Raw genomic sequence first — 13,237 nt, forward strand, 5'->3', positions numbered from 1 at the left:
TTAGTTTTATTTTCATTTAAAACCAAATTATTAGCTTCAAACCATTGTACTACTTTAGCGAGATAGTTGTTTACATCGTCTAAAGCTAATTCACGTCTCTTAATTTTGAACATAAGTGATGTGTCATCAGCAAACAATACTATCCCGTGATTGTCCTTAACAAGGTAAGGCAGGTCATTAATGTAAATAAGGAATAGAAAAGGTCCTAATATAGAACCCTGTGGAACACCAATTTTCACAAATGACCCATTAGACCGCTTTCCATTAACGTCTACCATTTGCACCCTATCACGCAAGTAGTAACTAATCAAGTCGAGACCTACACCCTGAATTCCATAGTGGTGTAGTTTTCTGACTAACGTTTCATGTACAACACAATCAAACGCCTTAGACAAATCACAGAACACACCAAGTGCATCATGTGACTCCTCCCAAGCTTCAAATATATTATGTATTAGCTCAACACCAGCGTCGATAGTTGAGCGACCCCGTGTAAAACCAAATTGTTTAACGTGGAGTAAATCATAATTATGAAAATAGGAAAGTAACTGATTTAAAATAAGTTTTTCAAAAATTTTACTGAAAGTGGGCAGTACTGATATTGGTCTGAAGTTAGTGGGGTCAGAAGTACTACCCGATTTAAACAAAGGAACTATTTTACTATGTTTCATTAAGTCAGGAAACACACCACAATCTATACAGTTATTAAATATTAATGCTAAATCGGGTGCAACGATATCAATTAGTGATTTGAGAACTTTAACGGAAATGCCCTCACAAAGTCATTTGTTTTTTTATTATTTAATAATTTAAAGGCTTTAATAACGTCAGAGCCAGTAACATGGCTGAATTTAAAAGCGTTTTTACACTCAGGCACGTTATTCTTCAATAGAGAGAGAGCAATATCTGGTGAAGAGTTCAATGATTTAGTGGTGGAGATAGGAATGTTAGTAAAAAAGATTTCAAAAACAGTAGCCACCTCGAAATCAGATGTTAAGTCTTTACTATCTACATTGAAATTAAAGTTATTATGCCGCGGTGGTAATCTTCCCGTCTCCTCATTAATTATTTTCCAAGTAGTTTTGATTACGTTATTGCTATTTTTTATTTTATTCTGTATGTATCGGGACTTTTCCAAGAAGCAATCGCGTTTAAAACTCCTGGAACATAATTTAACACAATCTCTAAACTCAGCATCAGTATTGTATTGACGTTCTGCATAAAGTTCGTACATTTTTTAACCTAATTTATTAATTAAGTGTTTACTTATTGGAATTATATTCGTAAAAATGTTATCCAAACATGTGGCGCTAGTGGCAGTAATTCTTGTTGGTTCCATGAACATATTTGTAAGATTGTATGTTTTAAATAAATTTAATAAATTAACACTTAAACAATTACGTTCTAAGATGTTTACATTAAAGTCTCCGCAAACTATTAACTTTTTATTTGACTTTGATATTTTAAATAACACTTCATCCATTACCTTTTCAAAAAGTTCAAAGTTAGACAAGGGTGGTCTATATACAGTGACAATTATTAATTGCTCTAATTCGACCGAGGCTAGCTCTATTGTCCGTTCAACAGACAGGCTCACAATATCATTTCTGTTTTTAAATTTTAAATTTTTATTTAATAGTATTAAAGAGCCTCCATGAATTGCAGTAACTCTGGTGAACGAACTACCAACCTGGTGGTTACCAAAATTAAACAAGTATTCATGAGTCTTCAACCAGTGTTCAGTTATACATAAAATATTAATGTTGAAATCATTCAAAAATAATTCAATCTCTAAGTCCTTTCCTTTAATACATTGAATATTTTGGTGAACCAAGTTGATATGATTAGAAGTAGATTTTTTGTATATTTTTTGGTTTACTTTTAAATTGTGTAATCCCTTAATATAATTTATATTGTATATGCCAGAGATAGTCTTAGTTGTCTGTTTATCTAAGCAAGAGGAAACCTCTGTTGTCTCCTTAACTAGTTTAAAGTAGAATGACTTGGAATAATTTCCAAGGTGTTCATGTCAGAATTATTACACTGCTCAATAAAAACAGCTTGTTTAGCCAAGTTCTTGCCTGTAATTGTAAAAAATATGATAGCGAAACAGCTATCTGTCGTTTAAAATAGTGTGATAGGTAATACCTATCTCGGTACAAATTATAAGAAGGACAAAGGCATTTATTTAGCTATCGGTTCTTGTTATCGTTTGATAGACATTTATATATTGAAAAATGGTAAGTATTGAAAAATGTATAGGATAATTATAAAAGTATAGTGTGTGCATCTAATCAACCACTGGCACCAGGCTTGCCCTCCAATTGTACCTCGTTAAAATATTTAAAGTGTACTCATTCCGATTACGAGGCCTCGTAAGAGTCCCGTATCGTTATTTTTCGTCACTACTTTTCAAATGATAATTTGGTGATGTGCACTTCGTTTTTTTTTATTTAGAACCAAATTATTACACTGTACAACAGTACTACTTGAGCGAAAGAGTTTACAAAGTCAAAAGCTAAGGCACGTCGACCATTTAACACAAGCATCCGTCACAGGACACACCAAGCGCTCCACGCGGCTCCTCCGGGTGCCAACCTATGCGGAGGGCGGGCGAAAAGGAAGAATGAAAGTCGTCAGTTGCGGCGGAACCATTTATTGTCAGTATCGGAGCGTTCGCGGGCGGAGGGCGGCGGGGCGGCGGGCGGAGGGCGGCGCGGTCACGCGGCGGGGCGGAGGGCGGAGGGCGGCGCGGTCACGCGGCGGGGCGGAGGGCGGAGGGCGGCTCGGGCTCGTCCAGGTCCAGCGCGGCGTCGATCATGGTGGTGTCGAGCAGCAGGCGCAGGCGCGAGGCGCTCAGCGCGCCGCCCGGCGCCACGGCCGCGCCGGCCGCCGGGCCCGCGCCGCCGGCCGTCGGGCCCGCGCCGCCGGCCGCGTCGGCGCGCGGCGCCGGCCCGAGCGCTGAACGGGTTACAGCTGCTTTTAGAAGATTGTATCCGGGCAGTGCTGAATGTCGACACCGTGACTTTGTGATACCGGAGCACATTTTGTCGCTATTCATTTAGACTACTCTACTCTTCTACTCGCGCTTTTGAGAGCATTCTATAGTAAATATATGGGATCCTTACCATACATATGTAAGAAGTATCGAAGTTGTCCAAAAAAAGTTTTTATGCAGTATGCATTACAGATGTGTACAATAGTCGCCTGCCTTATGACCAACTTCTAGAAATACACGAACTACTTGATTTAAAGTCGAGGCGTAAACAACTAGAAGCCACGTTCTTGTATGATCTGTGTCACAACAAATATGACTGCATCGCTTTGACTCGTAAGCTCTGCAGAACATATCAGATTTAAAAATGTAATAGGCCCGTTTTGACATTTGTGCAAGACCATAGAATGTAACTTTGAACGAAACTGAAAGAAACAAAAAAATAAAAATCAATTACATACAGTGTTTTAAAAAATACGTAAATTTTTTTGGGACGATAAATAATATGAAAGAATATATCGCGAGTATTCTTTTTGCGCTTACTTCATAGTAGCATGCAATTTATAATTGTTGCGAAACGTTCCGAAAACAGTTACGTTCTCAGTCTTTTTTTTTTTATACTAGAGCTGTAACCATTTTTTTACTGAATATCGAAATTAAATATTGTGTAGTTATCTTTACTGCAAAGAATGAGCTTGGTTCTCAAAATGGGTTCTAAATAATGAGTCTGAGTTGATGTATCTGACCAAGCGGCACATGACTGAAGCGTCCCCGCGCGCACTGCGCAGTTTTTCGTTCCTCATCTTGTAAAGTTGACTGTGCGCTCGTTTAAGTTTGATATATATTGTTTACTATTACGTTAACTATGGCTCTTCTATTTTGGACATTAATTTAAACAGTGATTTGACTCGATTTTTGTGTTTGTTGTTATATAGTACTAACTCTGTTTCAACATGTTGAAAAGTGGACGTATAATCAACAGCCAGTCACGCGTATTGGTTGTGAAGTTAAAGGAATACTTTGAACGAACGAACACTTTACAATACATAATAATATCAATCAAGTACTGATACAAACTTGAATTGATTTATCGTGAGTATCGAGTACAGAGTCTTATGGTTCATAACTAGTTACGTCGCGATGACAAATGTCAAAACGGGCCTATTACATTTTTACGACTATAGTGTAAGAAATTTCAAGAAGTTGGTAATAAGCAATAATATAAAAAAAAACAATAATAAGTCGTATTAAGTAGTTAGTTACTTTGCATTATAAGTGATGAATTATTTATTATTTTTGTAATAATCTCTTTTTAAATTCTTGTGTAGCCCTATGTTTTAATATAAGTTTAGTAATTCGTGGACAATGATGTGGGTCTTTTTTGTTATTTTTGTGCTTGACTGTCTGTTGTCCCTAATAAATAAATAAATTATGGAGAACTCGCCGGTTTCCTCACGACGTTTTCCTCCAGCATTAGAGGAAGTGATATTGAAATCAAACTGCGCGCGCGGCGCTCACTCACCGTGCAGCGGCACAGGGTCGAGGTCGAGGCTGTGGTTCATGTAGGCGTGCCGCGCGCCGTCGTGCGGCTGCGGCTGCGGTTGCGGCTGCGGTTGCGGCTGCTCGCACAGCGCCAGCAGGCGCGGCGGCAGCCGGTCGCGCGGGTCGCCGGCGGGCCCGCGCCGGTCGATGAGGCTGGGCCGCAGCGGGCCGCAGAGCACGTGCCAGCAGTTGGCGCACGCGTTGCCGCGCGAGTAGGGGTTGGCGCCGGGCACGCCGCGCCGCGCCGAGAACGCGCCCTTGATGTCCTCGTTGGTGGTCTGGTCGGTGGACGCCAGGTAGGTGTGGAAGCCCGCCAGGCCCAGCACCGACCACACGGCCAGGAAGCACACGCCGGCCGCCAGCGCCGACGCGGGCGAGGCGCGCAGCGCGGCCGCCAGCCCCGCGCCGCGCGCCAGCAGCGCCAGGTGCGCGGCGGCGCAGGCCAGCACGAACACGGCCAGGAAGGCCAGCGACACCACGAACAGGTAGAAGTGGCGGTAGTTGCGCTGGCCCACGCAGTTGCCCACCCAGGGGCAGTGGTGGTCGAAGCGCTCCACGCAGTTGTCGCACAGCGAGCAGTGCGAGGCGCGCGGCGGGCGGAACATGCGGCACGTGTAGCAGTACTTGAGGCGCACGGCGCGGCCGCGCACCAGCACCTCCCGCGCGCGCGGCGGCGGGCGCGCGGCGTCGGCGGCGGGCGGCGCGCGCGGCAGGATGCCCGGGTCGGCCAGCGCCGTGCGCAGCAGCGCGCCCAGCGTGGCCGCGAGCAGCGCGGCGCCGGCGGCGGGCAGCGCGGGCGACACGCGCGCCGCCAGGAAGGGCGCGTCGAAGGCGAAGTGCAGCGCGCTGGTGCCGCAGATGAGCGCCAGCGTGAGCAGGAACACGCCGGGCTGCGGCGCCGTCATGAGCCGCCCGTCGCACCAGAAGCGGTTGCGGCCCGCGAACACCTCCCACTTGCGAGTCACGCGCCGCCCGGCCATGACATGCCGCGCCCGGCGCCCGGCGGCTCAGCGCATCTGCCGACGCGCTCCGTGAGGGACTCGTCGACGTTGCCGCGTCGCCGTACCCGCGTCGACCGATGCGCGTCCGCCGCCGGACGTAGGTCTCTCATAGGCGGTTTCGGATTCTTCCAGGATCTTTTTATGGAGCGAAGCTATCGATATTGAAACTATCTTTATAGTGTGGAAAACGGCTGTTACGATCGATATATCGACTTAAATCACACAAATCCTTTGGTGAACGATAAGTCTGTGTTATACGTATGTTATTTTATTTATACAATTTATGAATTTCTTAACAGGGCTGCTTGAAAACAGCCCTTCCCGCTCTCATCTCTTACGAGTTTGAAAAATTGTAATGATTGTAAGCTGTAAAACAATTATATAATAACGTACGACGGAAAATGGAACGCAAGCAGAAATTATAATATAATTAAATACAACAATATTGAAACGAGCAAACTACTGAGTTTCTCGCTGACTCTTCTTGGTAGAATCTGCTTTCCAAACCAGTGGTAGATTCACTGCATACAGAGTAAGGTGACATTTCAATAGTCCTTATTAACTAGGCCTACTTGAAATAAATGAATTTTAATGACATAAGTACACATACAAGTTCATTTGTCTCTTGCTGTAAAAACTAACTGTTAAAATTCAATGCTTTTTGCAGAAAAAAATTGTGTTTTTGTTTTCCAAATATATAAAATAAAGTAAAATAGGTGGCTGAGGGTTGAGTGCAGAGTGAGCTCCGTGGTGTTACAAACATTTGATTGGTTTCAGGTGAAAATAAATGAAGTTTAGCATAGACTGCAATGCCAAATAATTATTGTCGCAACTTAAGACACATAACCATGAAGGAAAAGTTATCAAAGTATCAAAATTATCTCGAACTTAGATGATAACAAGCCGCAATCTAGTGCGAGTGCGAGACAATGAATGCAGAGACGACTGATTGGAGCACGTCACGGAGGTCACACGGCCCGCGAGCCCTGCGCACGCGCCGCCCCGACGCAGGCGCGGCTCGCTGTGACCAGCCATCAACACAGAACACTTACCCCACAAATCGGCCTGATAATCAGATAAAAGTTTTTTGCGACTGTCGAGCTACAGCAAACTTATAAACTTTTTAGAATCAGAATACACCTGTTCGTTAATATAAAATGAGGTCGACCACAACTTTGATATAAAACTTGTTGTAATGTAATATGCACAATATATAGAATCTAAGAAAACAAAACTTCTAGTAGATTTGTAACATAGTTTTGTGAAAAGTTGAGCAAATTACAAACTTTCTCTTGACAATTGACAATTGACAAACACCTGACAAGCACAGTTGTCTTTTCTTCCTTTTATGTCTCAGATGAAGGAGCTAGGTACTGAGTTTTTAGAGTAATGACGCACTTCACGCTCGTGCGAGCCACTCTGCGAGTGACGGACGCCACAGATAAGTGAGTGACGCTGAGGCGAGAAGTAGCTCTCCACACGCTCGGGTAGTTGGAGTTTTTTAACACATAGAGAGGTTCTTTAAAGATAAACGAATGGCTGCCTAATTAGCTTTTTTTTTTTCACTTTATATACTTAAAATTAAGGATAAATATGAAACTATGTTTCTAACTATGAAGAAATAAAAGGCTTTTTTATTTTTATTTATTATTATTATTTATATTTATTTATCACTGTAAAAAACATAGGTGACTTTCAGAAAAGGTTCGATATATGAACTCGAGAAAATAGTTCTTTACATCTCCCCCTTCGGAGAATAACAATTTCATTTGACGATGTATGTAATTGTTCATTCATTGATAAAAACTGGAGATAGTTTTGTAAGTAGTAGAAATTTTAAAGCCCTTACTTCAGGTCTTTAAAATCAAATAATTTCTTCTTAAAATCAACTCTTCAACATCTTTTTAAATGTCACTTATCACTATAAAAAATTGGTGACTTTCAGAAAAGGTTATATACTGTGCGTCGTAAACCCTTTGACGCGCATTTGATGGTGGCGCCAATACAGACACTAAACGGGGAACAAGGCGTGAACAGGTGTGATTCTGTGAACTTTGCCTTAATAATGTTGTGTATTATGGATAGCGTTGCCAGATCGATTCTTCCTGTTATCGGGATCAATAACTGATTTTTAGGGATTTTAGGGCTTTGGTCGGGAGAAATAAAAAAATAAGTGAATAATATTAATTATACATAATATATTAAGTAAACAAACATATTTTTGCATATCACTGTAGATATAAGAAAAAATTGGTTGCCTGTAAAGTCGGTATACGGGCGAAAGTTTTACGTGACAACGACTTTGAGTGGTAAAATAATTTTAATGTGAATATTCATTCGTATAGTAGGAAGAAGGATGAAATAATAGTAACAATTAAACATTTATTTATACAAAGAATTATATTTAAAACATTAATTTATACAAAGAATCTCGCACTGAATTTCATATTAACAAAATTTTATTTTTACCTTTACACATACATACGTATTTATATACAAATATACATACAATAACTTGCAATACATTTGCGTACAATGAAACAGCGTTTACTACAAAGGGACGCGTGCCTTTCACTTTTTATGTCTGTCTCTCTCGCTCTTAGGCGGGTTAACCATGCCAGAGTGGAAGGGACGCGTGCCTCTCACTCGCTCTCATTGTGAGCGCATAACGTGAGCGGAGCGTAACGCAGTTTCTTGAAGTGTCACCCGGCAAACCAATTTATAAGACGTTGTCACGTCAAAAAAAACATAGTAGGTATTTGTTACACATGAGATAAGAACCGAATGAGCAAGTTTATTGTTTTTGTTCTTGCCATAAGTATTTGTAATTTTTTTTTGTGTGTTGTTTGCAAGTTTCGTTTGACGAAAATGTGAACTTAAATTTATCGAACTTGTTTTTCGGGTCGCGAGGACATACAAAAATTCGGGGTAATAATCGGGTTAATTATAGAGGTCCAAGGTCCCGTATCTGTGACTGAATATTGTGAGGTCAGCGTTTTGTACCTGTACCAACAGTTAATCTGTGGTCTCAGTGACATTAGAATAGAAAGTAAAACTACTGGTCTGTGGTAGAAACTGACAAGTGACACGTCTCGCAATATGAGATGTACCACAAAACATAAATAACCTAGGTATTTACTGTCTCAAATTGTTTTACTTTCACTAAAACAATAAGTCTCAAAGTCTACGCTCAATTTAATCTCAATGTCTCCATCCTGAGAAAAAATTATAACAATACCCTAACAGGGAAAGGGTCAGGGTCCAATATTTAAAATGACTTATAGACAAACTTAAAGAGTGATGTAAAATCGGCGACAGCGGCGACTGTCGAGGCCCCGGCGATGGGCTCCCGGCGCGAGAGCCTGGTGGTGGGCGCGCTGTGCGTGGCGTGGTACGCGCTGAGCTCGGCCAGCAACGTGGTGGGCAAGCTGGTGCTGACGGAGCTGCCGCTGCCCGTGACGGTGGCGGCGGCGCAGCTGGCGGCCACGGCGGCGCTGAGCGTGCCCGCGCTGGCGGTTTTCGGCGTGCGGCGCGCGCCCGCCTTCCCGCGCGCCGCCTACCTGCGCGTGTTGCTGCCTCTGGCGGCCGCCAAGTTCCTCACCACCGTGTTCACGCAGGTGTCCATCTGGAAGGTGCCCGTGTCCTACGCGCATACCGGTCAGTGCCGAGCCCAAAACTTAGCGACTGTATTTCTGCACCAATAAGCAATTTAAATGATCGTCTGGGGATGCAGCATGCAATAAAAGGAAGATGTTCGTAGAGAAATACTGACAAACGATTGTAACGATCCTCTTCCGTGGCCGCAGTGAAGGCCACGACGCCGCTGTGGACGGCGCTGCTGGCGCGCGTGCTGCTGGGCGAGCGCGTGGCGCGCGGCGTGGCGGGCGCGCTGCTGCTCATCGCGCTGGGCGTGGGCGTGGCGTCGCTGACGGAGCTGCACTTCGACGCGCTGGGCCTGGGCGCCGCGCTGGCCGCCGCCGCGCTGCTCAGCCTGCAGCAGCTGGGCGCCAAGCGCGCGCTGCGGGACGCGCGCCTGCACCCGCTGCGCCTGCTGCAGCTGCTGAGCGCGCTGGCGCTGCTGCCGCTGCTGCCGCTGTGGCTGGCCGAGGCGGGCGGGCTGGCGCGCGCCGCCTGGTCGCGCCGCGCCGCCGCGCTGCTGGCCGCCGACGGCGCGCTGGCGTGGCTGCAGGCCGTGGCCGCCTTCAGCGTGCTGTCGCGCGTGTCGGCGCTGGGCTACGCCGTGGCGTCGGCGGCCAAGCGCGCGGCCGTGGTGGCGGCGTCGCTGCTGCTGCTGCGCAACCCCGCGCCGCCGCTCAACCTGGCGGGCATGGCGCTGGCGCTGCTGGGCGTGCTGGCCTACAACCGCGCGCGCGCCCGCGCCCGCGCCCCGCTGCTGCCCGTGTGACCCGCCGCGTGCGCACGCGGTGCGACTGTGCTGCGGCCGCTCCACGAGTCTGGTGTTTGCAAATCAACAATCATGACGTGGTTGAAGTGTGCGTGTAAATTAAAGAATCCAATGAGACTTATTTAATAAATGTGGTATAGCCATCGATCACTAATAAAAAGTAGATACACAGTCGCATACAAAAGTTCACTTAAAACTGTCCTCGCTCATGTTCACGTAGTTATAGTTAATATAAACATACATGAATGCAAATACAACCTTAAATGCTTCAGTTAAAGTTACATTTACAAAAAGAAAGCAATAAAATTTCAAGACTGAAGATGGCTAGTATCGCTAATTATTAAATGTTCACCTTTACATCCACAGATTAAGGTTGCTTATAGGTACAAATCTTTTAAAAAAGCAATAAAATTTGACCGAGGCTCGCCAGTAGGACATGGAAATCATGGAGTCGAATATTTTTCTTAAATTATAAAAATGATCGAGTTACACGTTTGCTTTTCACTTTGATTGTGAGAAAGTTTGTTAAAGGCTTAACAACAAACTAACATAATGGCATGCTCTTGACTAGCAATATCATTCATCTACGTTGCCAAGACCCATACCAATTAAACCTTCGTAACGTTTGCCATGTTATATTTTTAAGTTGTAGTATTAACATTTCGTTCACAATAAGAGCACCACCTATTATCTCTTTCTTTCCATTTTCTGACTTTTCTTTTAGTCTGTCAAATTGAAAAGGCAGGCTTGGCATCCACACTTGTGTATTTGGATGTGGTAGGCAAGTGTCACACATTTGTCTGATGTATTTATATACAGCCGGTAAATAAAAATGTAACGTAGTAGAACATTTTTTACTTACTTACTTTGCAAACGGTAATATTTTAAATAACACTTCCACGTGCTTTGATAAATCGTGTAGTAAAGATTGGTCAATGGTTTGGCGTTTACTCAATATTGACAGAGCATCTTTAATTGAATCATCTGAATTAACAAGCAATATAAGAAAAGTTGTCATTATGTAGCAAAATTTATAAATAATAACGTTTCTTGCAACATGCTGCTCTAGTACACATTGTATGTATGTTGATCAAATGCTATACTTATGATAATAATATATGTTTACGAAATCATAATAATTAGGCCCTCGAAATTATATTTAGTTCATTGATCAGTATAAGTATATAAGTATTCTTTAAAATAATTGTTTTATAAATATATTGTTGTTCATTGATGATTTTGATATTAATGATTACTACAAATAAAATCATATTCATCAATATATAATCATTTCACGGATCAATATGTATATATTATCAATAGCTTAACCAATCTTAGAATACTTATTATCGCAGAAAATCCATAAGTTCGCGTAGGAATTTAAAAAAATCTAAGCAGACAAAGTCGCGGGAATTATCTTTTAGTAAATAATTACGAAATATAAAAAAAAAAATTATTAAAAAAAGTTATAATATTTATTTTTAGAGAACAAAAAAAAATTACTATTATAGAACGGAGTTAAAAAATGTGTAACCCGAACATATCAAGTAGGAATGCAATAGCATGATTAATACGTTTCTTAAATGTTGTATATGCGTTATACTCTTGCTGTTTAGTATGAAATAAACAAAAGCTATTTAAGCTGATATCTTGACGAAATTAACAGAATATACAATATAATCATAACAATCACATTAATACTTACCACTTACTAAGTACTAAATTCCGCCTTTTTTTGGATCGTAGACGTATGATTTTCCAATTTTTAAACGGACACTCCGGCATGTTTACTGTCGTAGCGCCCGAATGCGACTAGTTTGAAAGAGCACTCAAATGTTCAACAGGGCGCTCATTTCGTTAGGACGTTTTTTCGACGCTAATTGTGTATTTACTTTTTATTAGTGATCGATGGGTATAGCCATAGTTAAGCAGTATTTTTGTTGCACTTCAACTAAGACGGTTGGTGGAAAGTTGCAGGAAAATCCTGAACACTCTGGCCTAAACCAACAGGGTCATTGCCACTGCTTTGGGTTCCAATACATCTAGGGTTATCGGCAAGGAAAACTGAACTTGCAAAAACATGAAATTTGGGAAAATAGATAACCGCTCCGCTTAATACCTCTGCTCTGATGCTTGAACGTTTAAGCTTCTAGGAAAATCTAAAACACAACCTAAAGCTGCTAAGTTTCTACCAGCAAAGAAACTGCTGCGGTTCCTGACGCCCAACACTTGCCGGCTGATGCAGACAGCGCGCCACATCGCAGCTGGTCACTGGACCACTTGAACCTGCCTTTTTAGATTAGATTAGATGTCAGAGATACTGAAAAAATACTGCAAATGCAGTGAAATAATTTAATCTTTCCTTGCCGATCTAGATCAACTATTGAATCAATAAAATGATCCCTTCTAGTCTGCTGGGTCCAATAATTAAACAATGTCAAGTGGCCTGGAAATAATGAATTGCTCGATGCTCAAAGGAGTAATGTTAGAAGTATTATATTGATATTTATTAAAAAAAGTAGATTTTATCCTCGACTTCTCGTAGATTTAGGACAAGTAATCGTGTTTTGTCGAATCCTATGTTAACTGGTCATGGCATTGCGGCAGATTTCATTTAAATCTGTTGTAGTTGATCTGATGAGTTGATTACATACGACAAGATCGGGGATAAAAACTTACTGTTTGTTACCTGTTGTAGAAAAATGTGGTAGACTTAATTAGCAAATTTTATATTTTTATTATATTTTGTCAAATAATACATCGTTTGTTTCGTTTTATTTTTAATAATGCGGGAAGAGTTTTGTTTCGACCACCACCATTATCAACCCATTGCCGGCTCACTACAAGGCACGGGGTTCCTCCCACAAAGAAAAGGGGTTACGGTCGTGGAGGTCTAGACTTGTGGAGTCCACCCCATTGAGAACATTATGGAGAGCTCTGAGGCATGCAGGTATCCTCACGATGGTTTCCTTCACGTTTTAGCAAGTTTATATTTTAATCTTGCTTTTTAACGCACATAACTTAAAAAACCCACTGGGCTATCCCCATTTTGTTTTACCAGATCTTAAACTATCCAATGTCCTTCACCCCAAGATAAATGTTATCTAGTGTTGGCAACAATGAGAAGGATTCCAGCAGGGACACAGTAGACAGGCTTTGGACTGATTGTTAATTAAGTCTCATCAACATTGATGATCATCTCATGGGAGATTGTCCATAAAAGCAGAAATAGATAACTCGTGTGAACACAAAATTTTAAGTGTTACCTAATAAATTGCTTACTTACTATATATA

At 42.4% G+C, this 13,237-nt stretch overlaps 2 protein-coding genes across 2 annotated transcripts; one reads left to right on the top strand and one right to left on the bottom strand.

Moving 5' to 3' along the window:
• Nucleotides 1-2,746: 2,746 nt before the first annotated feature.
• On the bottom strand, nucleotides 2,747-6,934 carry LOC120625929 (palmitoyltransferase app). Its single transcript, XM_039893200.1, has 3 exons — nucleotides 6,591-6,934; nucleotides 4,530-5,690; nucleotides 2,747-2,913 (listed from the first exon to the last, which is right to left on the bottom strand). Exons 2-3 carry the CDS (start codon nucleotides 5,515-5,517, stop codon nucleotides 2,756-2,758), a joined length of 1,146 nt encoding a protein of 381 aa, XP_039749134.1. The 5' UTR covers nucleotides 5,518-5,690; nucleotides 6,591-6,934; the 3' UTR covers nucleotides 2,747-2,755.
• A 1,519-nt stretch (nucleotides 6,935-8,453) lies between these two features.
• On the top strand, nucleotides 8,454-12,701 carry LOC120625742 (solute carrier family 35 member E1 homolog). Its single transcript, XM_039892916.1, has 3 exons — nucleotides 8,454-8,669; nucleotides 8,857-9,195; nucleotides 9,345-12,701. Exons 2-3 carry the CDS (start codon nucleotides 8,880-8,882, stop codon nucleotides 9,941-9,943), a joined length of 915 nt encoding a protein of 304 aa, XP_039748850.1. The 5' UTR covers nucleotides 8,454-8,669; nucleotides 8,857-8,879; the 3' UTR covers nucleotides 9,944-12,701.
• The last annotated feature ends 536 nt before the right edge of the window (nucleotides 12,702-13,237 follow it).

The sequence above is a fragment of the Pararge aegeria genome, chromosome 8, assembly GCF_905163445.1.
Source record: "Pararge aegeria chromosome 8, ilParAegt1.1, whole genome shotgun sequence".
NCBI classification, from domain to species: Eukaryota; Metazoa; Arthropoda; class Insecta; order Lepidoptera; family Nymphalidae; genus Pararge; species Pararge aegeria.

Bases quoted from the DNA above. Each gene is read 5' to 3' on its own strand.
- LOC120625929 (XM_039893200.1), bottom strand. From the start codon at position 5,517: ATGGCCGGGCGGCGCGTGACTCGCAAGTGGGAGGTGTTCGCGGGCCGC. The intron at 2,914-4,529 runs TGCCGCTGCACG...GCGCGGGCCCGA, and splicing joins CAGCCTCGACCTCGACCCTG to CGGCCGGCGGCGCGGGCCCG.
- LOC120625742 (XM_039892916.1), top strand. From the start codon at position 8,880: ATGGGCTCCCGGCGCGAGAGCCTGGTGGTGGGCGCGCTGTGCGTGGCG. The intron at 9,196-9,344 runs GTCAGTGCCGAG...CCGTGGCCGCAG, and splicing joins CGTGTCCTACGCGCATACCG to TGAAGGCCACGACGCCGCTG.